Below are 12,900 nucleotides of genomic sequence, written 5' to 3' on the forward strand. Positions count from 1 at the left end.
AAATTTTTTTTTTTTTTTTGAGACAGAGTCTCACTTTGTTGCCCAGGCTAGAGTGAGTGCCTTGGCGTCAGCCTAGCTCACAGCAACCTCAGACTCCTGGGCTCAAGCGATCCTCCTGCCTCAGCCTCCCAAGTAGCTGGGACTACAGGCATGCGCCACCATGCCCGGCTAATTTTTTCTATATGTATCAGTTGACCAATTTCTTTCTATTTATAGTAGAGATGAGGTCTCGCTCTTGCTCAGGCTGGTTTCGAACTCCTGACCTCAAGCAGTCCACCTACCTCGGGCTCCCAGAGTGCTAGGATTACAGGCCTGAGCCACTGTGCCCGGCCTCAGGACCTAAAATTAACAGAGATTTTTGACTTTCCATTTTATAAATACACACAGTATAATACTCCTTAATAAACAATATTCATGAACTACTTGCTCAAAAAATATTTAGAAAAGAGAATTAAACATAAAAAAATTTTTAAAAAACAAATGTTGGCGGGGCGCAGTGGCTCACGCCTGAAATCCTAGCACTCTGGGAGGCCGAGGTGGGAGGATTGCTCAAGGTCAGGAGTTCAAAACTAGCCTGAGCAAGAGTGAGACCCTGTCTCTATTAAAAATAGAAAGAAATTAATTAGCCAACTAAAACTATATACAAAAAATTAGCCAGGCATGGTAGCACATGCCTGTAGTCCCAGCTACTGGGGAGGCTGAGGCAGGAGGATCACTTGAGCCCAGGAGTTTGAGGTTGCTGTGAGCTAGGCTGACGCCACCGCACTCTAGCAGGGGCAACAGAGTGAGACCCTGCCTCAAAAAAAAAAAAAAAATAGTTAATTTGATATTTTATACATTCAGAACTTACAATTAAGAGTAGGGAAATGTAGTGCATGTATTAATGTTTTATGTTTTGTGAATAAATATTGATTTTATAGGAAGGAGAATGCTTTCAGGGATGGACCAGAAGCAGAGATCTCTCCCTGTCCATCTGCATTAGAGCTGCCCAGTATCCCTCCGCTTCCTCGTCATGGTCCTCTGTGCTGTCTTTTGTCCCTCACAGAAGCTTCTGAATCTCACAAAACTGACTTCAACAGTTCAGGCTGCATGCATGTGAAGAGCAATAAGATAACATTTATTTGCTTCTGGGTACCAGTGGATGTCTACTTGAGTTGGCTTCATGGATTCTGAAATAATGTCTAAATACTTCAGTGATCAGTTGCACTAGAGAAGTAAGTATAAAGTTGACCTTTGAACATGCAGCATTTAGGGGCACCTACCCCTCGAAGTCAAAAATCCCCGTCTAACTTTTCACTTCCCCAAAACCTAACTATTAATAGCCTACTGTTGATTGGAAGCCTTACCAATACAATAAATAGTTGGCTGACAAACATTATGTATATTAGTATATATTATATTCTTACAATAAAGGAAGCTAGCGGCCAGGCACAGTAGCTCATGCCTGTAATCCCAGCACTGTGGAAGGCTGAGGGGGAGGATCACTTGAGGCCATGAGTTCAAGACCAACCTGAGCAACATAGCCAGACCCTGTCTCTGCAAAAAAAATAGAAAAATTAGCCGGGTTGGTGCTGAGAGCCTGTAGTCCCAGCTACTTGGGAGGCTGAGGCAGGAGGTTCACTTGAGCCCAGGAGTTTGAAGCTGCAGTGAACTGATAATGCCATTGCACTCCAGCCCAGGCAACAGAGCGAGACTCTGTATCCCCCCCCCAAAAAAAAAAAAGGAAAAGAAAAAAAAAGTCATAAGGAGGAGAAAATATATTACTATTCATTAAGTGCAAGTGGATCATCATAAATGTCTTCATCCTGGTAGTTGTCTTCACATTGAGTGGGTTGAGGAGGAGGAGGAAGAGGAGGGGTTGGTCTTGCTGTCTCAGGGGTGGCAGAGGCAGAAGAGATGGAAGGGGAGGCAGGAGAGACTGGCACCCGCTCGGTGTGCAAATGGACCCGCGCAGTTCAAATCCGCGTTATTCAAGGGTCAACCATACGTACATAGGGCTCCCTCGCAATCGAGCTGCGGCCCCTTTAAGAAACAACGGAGCCCCTCACTCGCCTAGAGGGCTGGGCTTCGTTTCCCAGCGCCCCTCTGGGCGCCACTAGGCCTTTCCTTCGAGAGAGCACGACTGGGGCGCCCTCCGGGGCAGCCTGCGCAGCTGCGGCAACTACATTACCCAGAGAACCGTGCGTTGAGCGGCAGTGCGTTTATCCAATGAAAACCCAGGATAGCGGCTCTCCTGAGCGGGCTTACGCCTTGGGGCGGGACTTCCTGCGCTGGGTCACTTTGGCTGCCCTCGGGTCAATTCTGTCTGCAGCTCTGGTACCCGGCGTGGGGACCAAAGCGACGGCCCGAGAAGGCGCGAGAGGCGGGTCTGAGGGGCGGCGGCGGCTGACGGCTGCGCCCGGGTCTCCGCCCGGTCGTCCGCGGTTCCTGACTCCGATCCGCCCGGGGACCGATGGCGGCGGCCGCGCCGGGGGACTCGGCTCCGGTAAGGGCCGCGTCCTCCAGGCGTCACCTGCCATCCGCGACCCGCACACACCCAAATCCTACAGCCCCGGCGAGGGGCGCCTGCTCGCGGGCGGGGTCCCTGTTTCTGACGGTCAGCGCGGTGGCGGGTGGCAGGGCGACCGGCAGAGGCCCGCGCGTGCAAGGGCTCGGAGGTGCGCCTGTCCGCGAGCGTTCGGGGAAGCTGGTTCCGCGCTGTGGTAGAGAACAAAGTCTGAGAAGACAGCTGCGCGCCTGCACGAGTGGGCTGAGGCGTTGGGCCCTTATTCTTAGGGATCTGGGGGCCATGGAGAGTGCTGAGAGAATGAAAGACGTGATCCGAGGTAGCGTTTCAAGAGTCCTCCAAAGGCTGTTCATTAGAAGAACAGACTGGAGGGTGACGGGGATGCTGAGGCAGGAGGCTGCTGGGTATTTTTCCAAGGCCGCTCAGCTGGTAAGAGGCAGCGCTAAGGACTGAGGAGCAGAGGTTACCGTGTTTGCCCGAAAATAAGACAGGGTCTTATATTGATTTTTCCTCAAGAAGACACCCGAGGGCTTGTTTTCAGGGGATGTGTTAATTTTTTAAGTACGGTACAACAATCTACATTTATTCAAATCGCCTTCTTCTGGAACATCATCATCACTCTCCAAACCCCGAATCCCATCCTGAATGTCCTGCGACTCTGTTTCCTTTAGACCCACCGGCCCGATCTCTCCCGTGGAGCCACAGAGCTGTCACGGGGCGGATGAGAAGGGCTGCTCCGCGTCTTTCCCGCTCCGCGACCACACCCATGGGTTGTGCAGATGCGCCGCGTGGCGTGGCCACGCAGCGTCACTAGGGCTCATTTTCGGGGTGGGGTTTATATTGCAAATGCTTAGAAATCCTGCTAGGGCTTATTTTATGTGTAGGTCTTATTTTCGGGAAAACACGGCAGACAGCAACCGGAAGCTGCCTGGATCTGGGGCAGGATCAGGGGTGCAGGAAAGGCTTGTGCCCCTGGAGCACCGCCATGGTCACATCCCTCTAGGGTCTGCCTCTTTCCACAGGTTCCCATGGCTGCAGAAGTGCTTTTGGAACTTGCACAGGTAAGTGGAGGGTATCCCAACCCCTCACTGGTCTGGAACCCCACTCACATTTTCTCTGAATTTGTAATGTCATGGGACCCTTCACCTACCGTTCTCTCAGTCCTTAGGTCTGGGAACCCTGGAGAATCCCCAAGTTCAGGGTCCTGAGTCCAGACCAGTACTTATATGGATGTGTTTCCATTTGGGGCAGCCATTGGAAAGAGATATGGAAGCTTATGGTAGGAACAGGTACCAGCATGTGGAACTGCTTGGAGGTGAGGCTGAGCTGGTTCCAAGAGCTGTAGGTCTCCTTTCTTTCTGGTGGTAACAAACTTCAGGCGGTGGGGAGGCAGGAGTCAGGCTTGGAATGACTGCCTGTGAAGCTTGGCATCTTATTGTGGAGAAAGTGGGAGTTTGGGCTCAGAGGAGGGAGGTTATCTTACTCAGGTGTTGCAGAGTGAAAAACAGAATGAACACAGTGACCAGTGGGAACATGAAGAGAGAAGAGGTGCCAGTGGCACCAGGGTCTAGTGTCTCCTCTGAGTTGGGGAGCTTAGGAGGAAGATAGATATGGTGGTAGATGTGTGGGGACATAGATTGTGAGTCTTCCAGAGACTGCTCATGGTTTCATCAGTCCCTGTCATGCCAGGGCATCGTGACCTTTGAAGACGTGGCCGTGTCCTTCTCCTGGGAGGAATGGGATCTTCTTGATGAGGCCCAGAAACACCTGTACTTCGATGTGATGCTGGAGAACTTTACACTCACATCCTCCCTGGGTAAGGCCCTCATACTCATTCTTGTGCCTTGCACTAGATTCTGCCTTTCCCCTTTTCCTCAGAAACAGCTCTGTCCTTCTCATATCTGGACCATAGGCACTGCTTCCTTCCTCAGTTCCCTGGGTAGGTGCTATGGGCTGACTATACGCCTCTCCTTATCACCCTTGCCCAAAAGACTCAGGGTAAGGATTTGGGATCAGTAGGCTTACAGTAAGCCTAATAAATCCCACCTGGCTTGCCAGTAGTCTTACAATAAGCCTAATAGATCTCACCTGGCTTGCCTTCTCCCTGTCTGGTGACTGTCTAGCACCCAAGTTTCACTCCCTTTCTGTACCTGACATTTCTTTGTACCTGATTATGCCATGAAACGTAGTCTCTGACATTGTTACTGTTTTTTTTTTTTTTTTTTTTTTTTTAGACAGTGTCTCGCTTTGTTGCCCAGGCTAGAGTGAGTGTCATGGCATCAGCCTAGCTCACAGCAACCTCAAAGTCCTAGGCTCAAACGATCCTCCTGCCTCAGCCTCCCGAGGGGGGCTGGGACTACAGGCATGCGCCACCATGCCCGGCTAACTTTTTCTATATATTTTTAGTTGGCCAATTAATTTCTTTCCATTTATAGTAGAGACGGGTCTCACTCTTGCTCAGGCTGGTTTGAACTTCTGAACTTGAGCAACTTCTGAACAATCCGCCCGCCTCGGCCTCCCAGAGTGCTAGGATTACAGGCGTGAGCCACCGCGCCAGGCCTGTTTTTTTTTTTTTTCTATGATTGTAAATTAATGGCAGAAAACGACATTGTTACTGTTTACACAGACTGTTCTTATAGGAACCTCCTGTGAGTCTTTTTTTAATTGTGGCAACATATACATAACATAAAATTTACCATTTTAATAATTTTTAGGTATAGTTTAGGTATATTTTTAGCTATAGTCCAGTGGCATTTAATACATTCACATCATTGTGTAACCATCACCAGCATCCTTACCTAAAACTTTTTTGTCTTGCAAAACTGAAACTCTCTACCATTAAATAATAACTCCTCCTATCCCCTGCCAACCATCATTCTACTTTTCGTCATTATGAATTTGTCCACTCTTAAGTACTTCATATGAGAGGAATTATACAATATTGTTTCTTTTGTGTCTGGCTTATTTCGCTTAGCATAATATCTTCAAGGCTTATCCATGTTGTAATGTACATCAGAATTTCCTTCCTTTTTAAAGCTGAATAATACTCTATTGTATGTATGCACCACCTTTTGTTTATCCATGTATCCATTAGTGGACACTTGGATTGTTCCACCTTTTGGCAGTAGTGAATAATGCTGCTGTGAACATGAGTGTACGAATATCTTTTTGTGTCCCTGCTTTCTATTCTTTTTTTTTTTTGAGACAGAGTCTCACTCTGTTGCCCCGGCTAGTGTGCCATGGCATCAGCCTAGCTCACAGCAACCTCAAACTTCTGGGCTCAAGCAATTCTTCTGCCTCAGCCTCCCAAGTGGCTGGGATTACAGGCATGGGTCACCATGCCCGGCTAATTTTTTCTGTATATTTTTAGTTGGCCAATTAATTTCTTCCTATTTTTAGTAGAGATGGGGTCTCGCTCTTGCTTGGGCTGGTTTTGAACTCCTGACCTTGAGCGATCCACCCACCTGGGCCTCCCAGAGTGCTAGGATTATAGGCGTGACCACGGCGCCAGGCCTCTTTGTATGGCTTTTATGTTTAGGTAGTGTCCCTTTATACCTGGTTTGCTGACTATTTTCCTCATGAAAGGGTGTTGCGGTTTTTTCTTTTTTTTTTCGGGTGTTGCATTTTGTCTCATGCTTTTTTTGTGTGCATTGGTTGAGATGATCGTGTACTATTTTTGCCCTTTTAGATTGATTTTTATTTGTTGAATCATCCTCCCATTCCAGGAATAAATTCTAATTGGTCTTAGTATGTAATCCTTTTAGTATGCTGCTGAATTCAGTTTGCTAATACTTTGTTGATGGTTTTTGCATTTATAATTTTCAAGGATATTGATCTAAAGTTTTCTTGCGATATCTTTGTCTTGTTTTGGAATTCGGGTAATGCTGGATAGAATGAGCTTAGAAGTGTTCACTCTACAATTTTGGAGCACAGTTTGAAAAAGATAGTGTTAGTTGTTAGTTAAATGATAAGTAGAATTCACTCTTGAAGCCATTTGGGTCCAAGGCTCTTCTTTCTTTGTTGGTAGGTTTTTGTTTACTGATTTAATCTCCTTACTGTTATGGCTTTATTGGGGTTTTCTATTTCTTCATGATTCAGTCACAGTAGATTTTGTGTACCTAGAAATTTGTCCATTTAATCTCTGTTATTTAAGTTGTTGGCCTACAGTTGATTTAGAACTATCTCAAAATCTTTTTTATTGCTGTAGAATTGGTAGCAATCACTTTCATTTCTGATTTTTCTAATTTGAGTCTTGTATTTTTTTCTTAGTTAATCTAGGTAAAGGTTTTTCAATTTTTTGAAAGAACCACCGTTTGGGCTTGTTGATTTTCCTCTATTTTTTTTTTTTTCCCTCTATGTTTCACTTATCTTGCCTCTAATCTTTATTATTTCCCTTTTTCTGGTTGCTTTGGCTTTAGTTTGTTTCTTCTTTTTGTAGTCCCATAAGTTTTAAAGGTAGGTTGTTGAGCTGAGATCTTCTTTTGTTTCTTTTTTTTTTTCCTTGCCAGTTTTTTTTTCTACTTAGTCTAATATCAATTCCCAAGAGATCTTTCTTCTTTTTTAATGTTTATAGCTATAAATTTACCCCATAGTGCTGCTTTTTCTGCATCCCTTAAGTTTCGATGGTTGTTTTCATTTTCATTCATTTCCAAGTATCCTTTAATTTCCCTTGTGACTTCTTGGTCCCATTGGTTGTTTAAGATTGTATTTTTTAATTTCTACAGATCTGTTAATTTTTCAGTTTCCCTGTTATTAATTTCCAACTTTATCCTATTGTAGTTAGAAAAGATACTTTTTTATGATGTTTATCTTTTTAAATCTAATGATGCTTGATTTATGGTCTACACTGATGAATTCCCAGGTGCACTTGAGAAGAGCATGTATTCTGTCGTTTTGGGGTAGAGTGTTCGGTATGTTTGTTAGATCTAGTTGCTTGTTTAGGTCCTGTATTTTCTTATCTTTGCTTGTTCTATCCATTATTGAGAGTTGGGTATTGATGTCTCCAACTATTGTAAAACTGTATTTTTCCCTTTAATTCTGTGAATTTTTGCTTTATTTGTTTTTATGGTCTGTTATTTGCATGCATAAATGTTTATGATAGTTATATCTTGTTGTATTGAACCTTTTATTAGTATATAATGCCCTTCTTTGTCTCTTGTAATTTTTTATTTGAAGTCTCTATTGTCTGATATTATTATAGCCATCTCTGCTGTCTTTGGTTACTATTTGCACAGAATATCTTTTTGCAGGCTGTCACTTTCAATTTATTTATATTTTTGGATCTAAAGTGAGTCTCTTGTAGATAGCATAAAGTTGAATCATGTTTGTTCGTTTGTTTCAAATGCATTCTGCCAGTCTTTGTCTTTTGTTTGGAGAGTTTAATCCATTTACATTTAAAGTAATCACTGATAAGGAGGATTGACTTTTGTCATTTTGCTAACGCTGGCCCAAAACAACTCAGCACACAGTAGAACACAGGAAAGTTAAGGAAGTTAAGCTGGTATAAATTCATTAGAGTGCTATAATTTTTTTTTGGGGGGGGACAGAGTCTTGCTTTGTTGCCCAGGCTAGAGTGAGTGCTGTGGCGTCAGCCTAGCTCACAGCAACCTCAAACTCCTGGGCTCAAGTGATCCTCCTGCCTCAGCCTCCTGAGTAGCTGGGACTACAGGCATGTGCCACCATGCCCGGCTAATTTTTTCTATATATATTAGTTGGCCAATTAATTTCTTTCTATTTATAGTAGAGACGGGGTCTCGCTCTTGCTCAGCCTGGTTTTGAACTCCTGACCTCAAACAATCCGCCTGCCTCAGCTTCCCAGAGTGCTAGGATTACAGGCATGAGCCACCACGCCCGGCCGAGTGCTATAATTTTAAGATGCTAAGTATAATCCCCATGGCAACTACAAATAAATAAATTAATAACTATAGAAAGTATACAGAGGAAATGACAAGGAATTAAAATGTTTCACTACAAAAAAAATAAATAAACCAAACACAAGAAGCAGTAATGCAGGAAATAAGAGACAAACAAGCTATAAGACATATAGAAAACAAATAGCAAAATGTCAGAAGTCAGTCCTGCCTTATCACTGATGACTTTATTTTTATTTTTTTATTTTTGGAGACAGAGTCTTGCTCTGTTGCCCGGGCTAGAGTGCCGTGGCATCAGCCTAGGTCACAGCAACTTCAAACTTCTAGGCTCAAACAATCCTTCTGCCTCAGCCTCCCAAGTACCTGGGACTACAGGCATGTGCCACCATGTCCAGCTAATTTTTTCTATATATTTTTAGTTGGCCAATTAATTTCTTTCTATTTTTAGTAGAGACGGTGTCTCCTTGCTCAGGCTGGTTTTGAACTCCTGACCTTGAGCGATCCTCTCGCCTCGGCCTCCCAGAGAGCTAGGATTACAGGCATGAGCCACTGCACCCAGCCTATCACTGATGACTTTAAATGTAAATGTATTGAACTCTCCGAGAAAAAGACAAAGATTGCCAAAATGAGTAAAAGAAGAAAAAATAAACACAAACTGACTGGGCATGGTGGTTCATGCCTCTAATCATAGCACTTTGGAAGGCCGAGGCAGGAAGATTGCTTGAGGCTAGGCGTTCAAGACTAGCCTGAGCAACATAGTGAGACCCCATCTCTGCAAAAAGTAAAAAATTTATGCCAATCTTACTAGGCATTAAAAAAAAAAAAAAAAAAAAATTTAGCTGAGCATAATGGTACACACCTGTAGTTTCAGCTACTCAGGAGGCTGAGGCAGGAGGATTACTTGAGGTTACAGTGAGCTGTTAATATGATGATGCCACTGCACTCTAGCCCAGGCAACAGAGTGAGACTCTGTGTCAGAATGAAACAAAAAAAGATCCAACTTTATACTGGTCTGCACAAAGCTATTCTGTGTCAATAGTAACCAAAAGAGAGCAAAGGTGGTTATACTAATATCAGACAATACAGACAGTAGAGACTTTAAATCAAAAAAGATTACCTGTTTCTCATACTCTTCCCTCTGTGATGTTTTCTTATATTGGTATGTCCTGAAGTGTGTATATATCATTTAATAGTCCCTAAACATCATTTACTGTTCATCAGATTTTCCTGGGACTACACATACACTTCACAGCATCACATGTCACCAGCAGATATGATGCTGCTAAAAGCCATTGACAGAGGAATGACTTATAGAATATGCCTCTTAGCCTGGGCCGCACTTTATCCTTATATTCTGTGTCTGGTAAGCATCACCTATTCTGTGACCTTAAAGGGCCAGTAATGCACAACAGCTGCTTCCTCAACCTGACGTGCCTGCCCCACCCCCAACTCCCTTTTCCTGAAAACAGTCCCATGGACTGGTTCTTTACTGTGTCAGATGTACATTTGTGATTGGATTGCACCCTCCTAATAAAGGCAACATGTACTTCACCATCATTTCTTTGCTTTCAGGTTATTGGCATGGAGTGGAGCATGAAGAAGCACCTTCTAAACAGAGCATTTCTGTAGAAGGGGAGCCACAGGTCAGGATTCCCAAAGAAGATTCATCTTCCCAGAATGCCTACCCTTGTGAAATATGTGGCCTGGATTTGAGAGATATTTTGCACTTGGCTGAGCACCAGGGAACACATCATGGACAGAAACCATACACATGTGGAAAACAATTCCACTTCACTGCAAACCTTCAACAGTACCAGAGGCAGCACGTCAGAAGTTCTGCGGACAGAGCCTCATTTATAAAGAGCTGCACAGTTCCTGTGTCAGGGAAGCCCTTTACCTGCAGGGAGGTTGGGAAGGGCTTCCTGGCCAACATGGGATTTCTCCATCAGCAGGCCATTCACGCAGGAGAGAGGCCAAATAGCCATAACAAATGTGAGGTGACCTCTCACAATGGAAAAAGTCATCACAACTGGGGAGAAGTCAAGAAACCCTTCAGCCACACAGACACACTTGTTCAGGACGAGCAAATCCTCACCAGAGAACGGCTTTTTGAGTGCAGCAAATGTGGGAAAACCTGCACTCGAAGATGTAACCTCATTCAGCACCAGAAAGTCCACAGTGAAGAAAGGCCTTATGAATGCAATGAATGTGGAAAATTCTTTACCTACTACTCCAGCTTCATTATACATCAGAGAGTTCACACTGGAGAAAGGCCTTATGAGTGCCCTGAATGTGGGAAATCCTTTAGTCAAATCTATAGCCTCAATAGCCATAGGAAAGTTCACACTGGAGAAAGGCCTTATGAATGTGAGGAATGTGGGAAATCCTTTAGCCAAAGGTCCAACCTCATTCAACATCAAAGAGTTCACACTGGAGAAAGGCCTTATGAGTGCGGCGAATGTGGGAAAGCCTTTAGCCAAAACTTCAGCCTGATTTACCACCAGAGAGTTCACACTGGAGAAAGGCCTCATGAGTGCAGTGAATGTGGGAAATCCTTTAGCCGAAGCTCCAGCCTCATTCACCACCGGAGACTTCACACTGGAGAAAGGCCATATGAGTGCAGTAAATGTGGGAAATCGTTTAAGCAAAGCTCCAGCTTCAGTTCACATCGGAAAGTCCACACAGGGGAAAGGCCTTATGTGTGTGGTGAATGTGGGAAATCTTTTAGCCATAGCTCCAACCTTAAGAACCACCAGAGAGTTCACACTGGAGAAAGGCCTGTTGAGTGCAGTGAGTGTGGGAAATCCTTTAGCTGTAAGTCTAATCTCATTAAACACCTGAGAGTTCATACTGGAGAAAGGCCTTATGAGTGCAGTGAATGTGGGAAATGCTTTAGCCAAAGTTCCAGCCTCGTTCAACATTGGAGAGTTCACAGTGGAAAAAGGCCTTATCAGTGCAGTAAATGTGGGAAATCCTTTGGCTGCAAATCTGTCCTCATTCAACACCAGAGAGTTCACCCTGGAGAAAGGACTTAGTTGTACAGGGAATATGCAGTTTTCTTTTAGTGTAATTACACTGGAGGAGAACACCTTTGAGAGAGCCATCTACCTGAATTAAAGCCCCAACATCTGAAGTTGCATAGTGGGGAAATTCCCCTTAAGTTCCAGGTGTGTAGAAACTTTAAGGAGCTCTCTTACACTTTCCAACCTTCCATTTATGGCCCTTGCCATTTATGTCAGTGACAGTGTCTGAGGCAGAAGCCATATCACCTCCACCACCTGCCAGGTCCGCAGAGTATGCATCATTTGCCACCCCAATCTGCTCAGGGAAACAGACTGCTATGTTTTTCCCATTTACTGGAGGAAATCATGAGTAGTCTGAGCCCTTAAGGGGTCCTCATATCCTTCTCTCTGGCAAGTTAAGGCATGGATGTGACCCAAATTTGTACCACAGAACCAGATATGAGTTTTGTTGGCAGCTTGCCAAGGACTGTCTTTTTCAGGGACATGTTGGTCTCATGTGATGCTTACATGGATTTTTTCCAGTCACCAACCTGGGAACTTCTTGCCTCACATTGCTTTGATTTTTGCAATAATAAAGGCTTTATTATTTAAACTACTTTAAATCTTGGGGTTTGATTCACTATATGAGGTTATTTGAAAACAGAATGGGAACCTTCCAGAATTATGGAGTAAGCACCTTTGTGTGTGTGCGCACATGTGTGGAGGGGTATTACATTATTTGTGCGCCTCAGAGATGATAATATGATGGAAGAATATTGCTCTCTTTCCAGTGTTGGCCTAATTTGAATTGTTTCCCAAGGCCTCCTAGGAAAGAATGCAGGGTTTTATGGTCCTAATTTGTAGACTGGATGCCAGAATTTTTTTATAGGCTAAGAGGAGACCCTGAGGAGTCGGGAAGTTGAGAAAACCTCCATTGCTTCTGGGAACAACATGAATTGTTTGTTGTTGTCTACAGGGGATATCACATAACAGGTTCTACAAAGCCAAGTGTTCCGATACCCAAAATTTAGTAGGCTAGACTGTAAAATTGCAGGTGGGGGAGAGGGTGGAGACCAACACTGAATTAATAGTGGAGTAGACTGCAGCAAACTAGATGGAATGTGCTTCTTGTAAAATGTTCCAGTGATTGAGCAGAATCAATGTGCATAGAAATTCTCAGGATCTCCAGGCATGTGTATGTTTTGTAGCTGAGGTCATTGTCAGAAAAAATAAGCTAAAGATTTTGTGTATTCCAGTAGCTTTTCTGGGATATTTGCCTCAAGGTCATTCCTACACATGCCAGGAAAACAAACAGAAAGAAGGGTGATTTCTTCTCCCAGAGACATGGCTTTGATGTTTGAACTTCATTGTTCAACAATATTTGCTGCCATTCAGATAAGGTTGCCCTTCCAAGGTCATCAGGAAAGATACTGAGTTAATACAGGATTACCAAACCTGGTAATAAACTTATTAAACCCTCACTATAATTATTACAGTGAAAATATTGGTCACTCCTAATTTA

The 12,900-nt window shown here is 44.1% G+C and overlaps 1 protein-coding gene across 5 annotated transcripts; it reads left to right on the top strand.

Annotated features, from left to right (window-relative positions):
- The first annotated feature begins 2,199 nt into the window (after positions 1-2,199).
- LOC105870758 (uncharacterized) lies at positions 2,200-11,995 on the top strand. 5 transcript variants are annotated; one of them, XM_075993308.1, is made up of 5 exons: positions 2,201-2,485; positions 3,529-3,567; positions 3,668-3,821; positions 4,196-4,322; positions 9,949-11,995. In XM_075993308.1, exons 3-5 carry the CDS (start codon positions 3,783-3,785, stop codon positions 11,409-11,411), a joined length of 1,629 nt encoding a protein of 542 aa, XP_075849423.1. In that variant the 5' UTR covers positions 2,201-2,485; positions 3,529-3,567; positions 3,668-3,782; the 3' UTR covers positions 11,412-11,995. The 5 variants fall into 5 exon arrangements, with proteins under 5 accessions (XP_012619026.2, XP_012619025.2, XP_012619028.2 ...); XM_012763572.3 differs by having other exon boundaries at positions 2,200-2,485; positions 3,668-4,322; XM_012763571.3 differs by lacking the exon at positions 3,668-3,821 and having other exon boundaries at positions 2,200-2,485.
- The last annotated feature ends 905 nt before the right edge of the window (positions 11,996-12,900 follow it).

The sequence above is a fragment of the Microcebus murinus genome, chromosome 16 (genome assembly GCF_040939455.1).
Source record: "Microcebus murinus isolate Inina chromosome 16, M.murinus_Inina_mat1.0, whole genome shotgun sequence".
NCBI lineage: Eukaryota > Metazoa > Chordata > Mammalia > Primates > Cheirogaleidae > Microcebus > Microcebus murinus.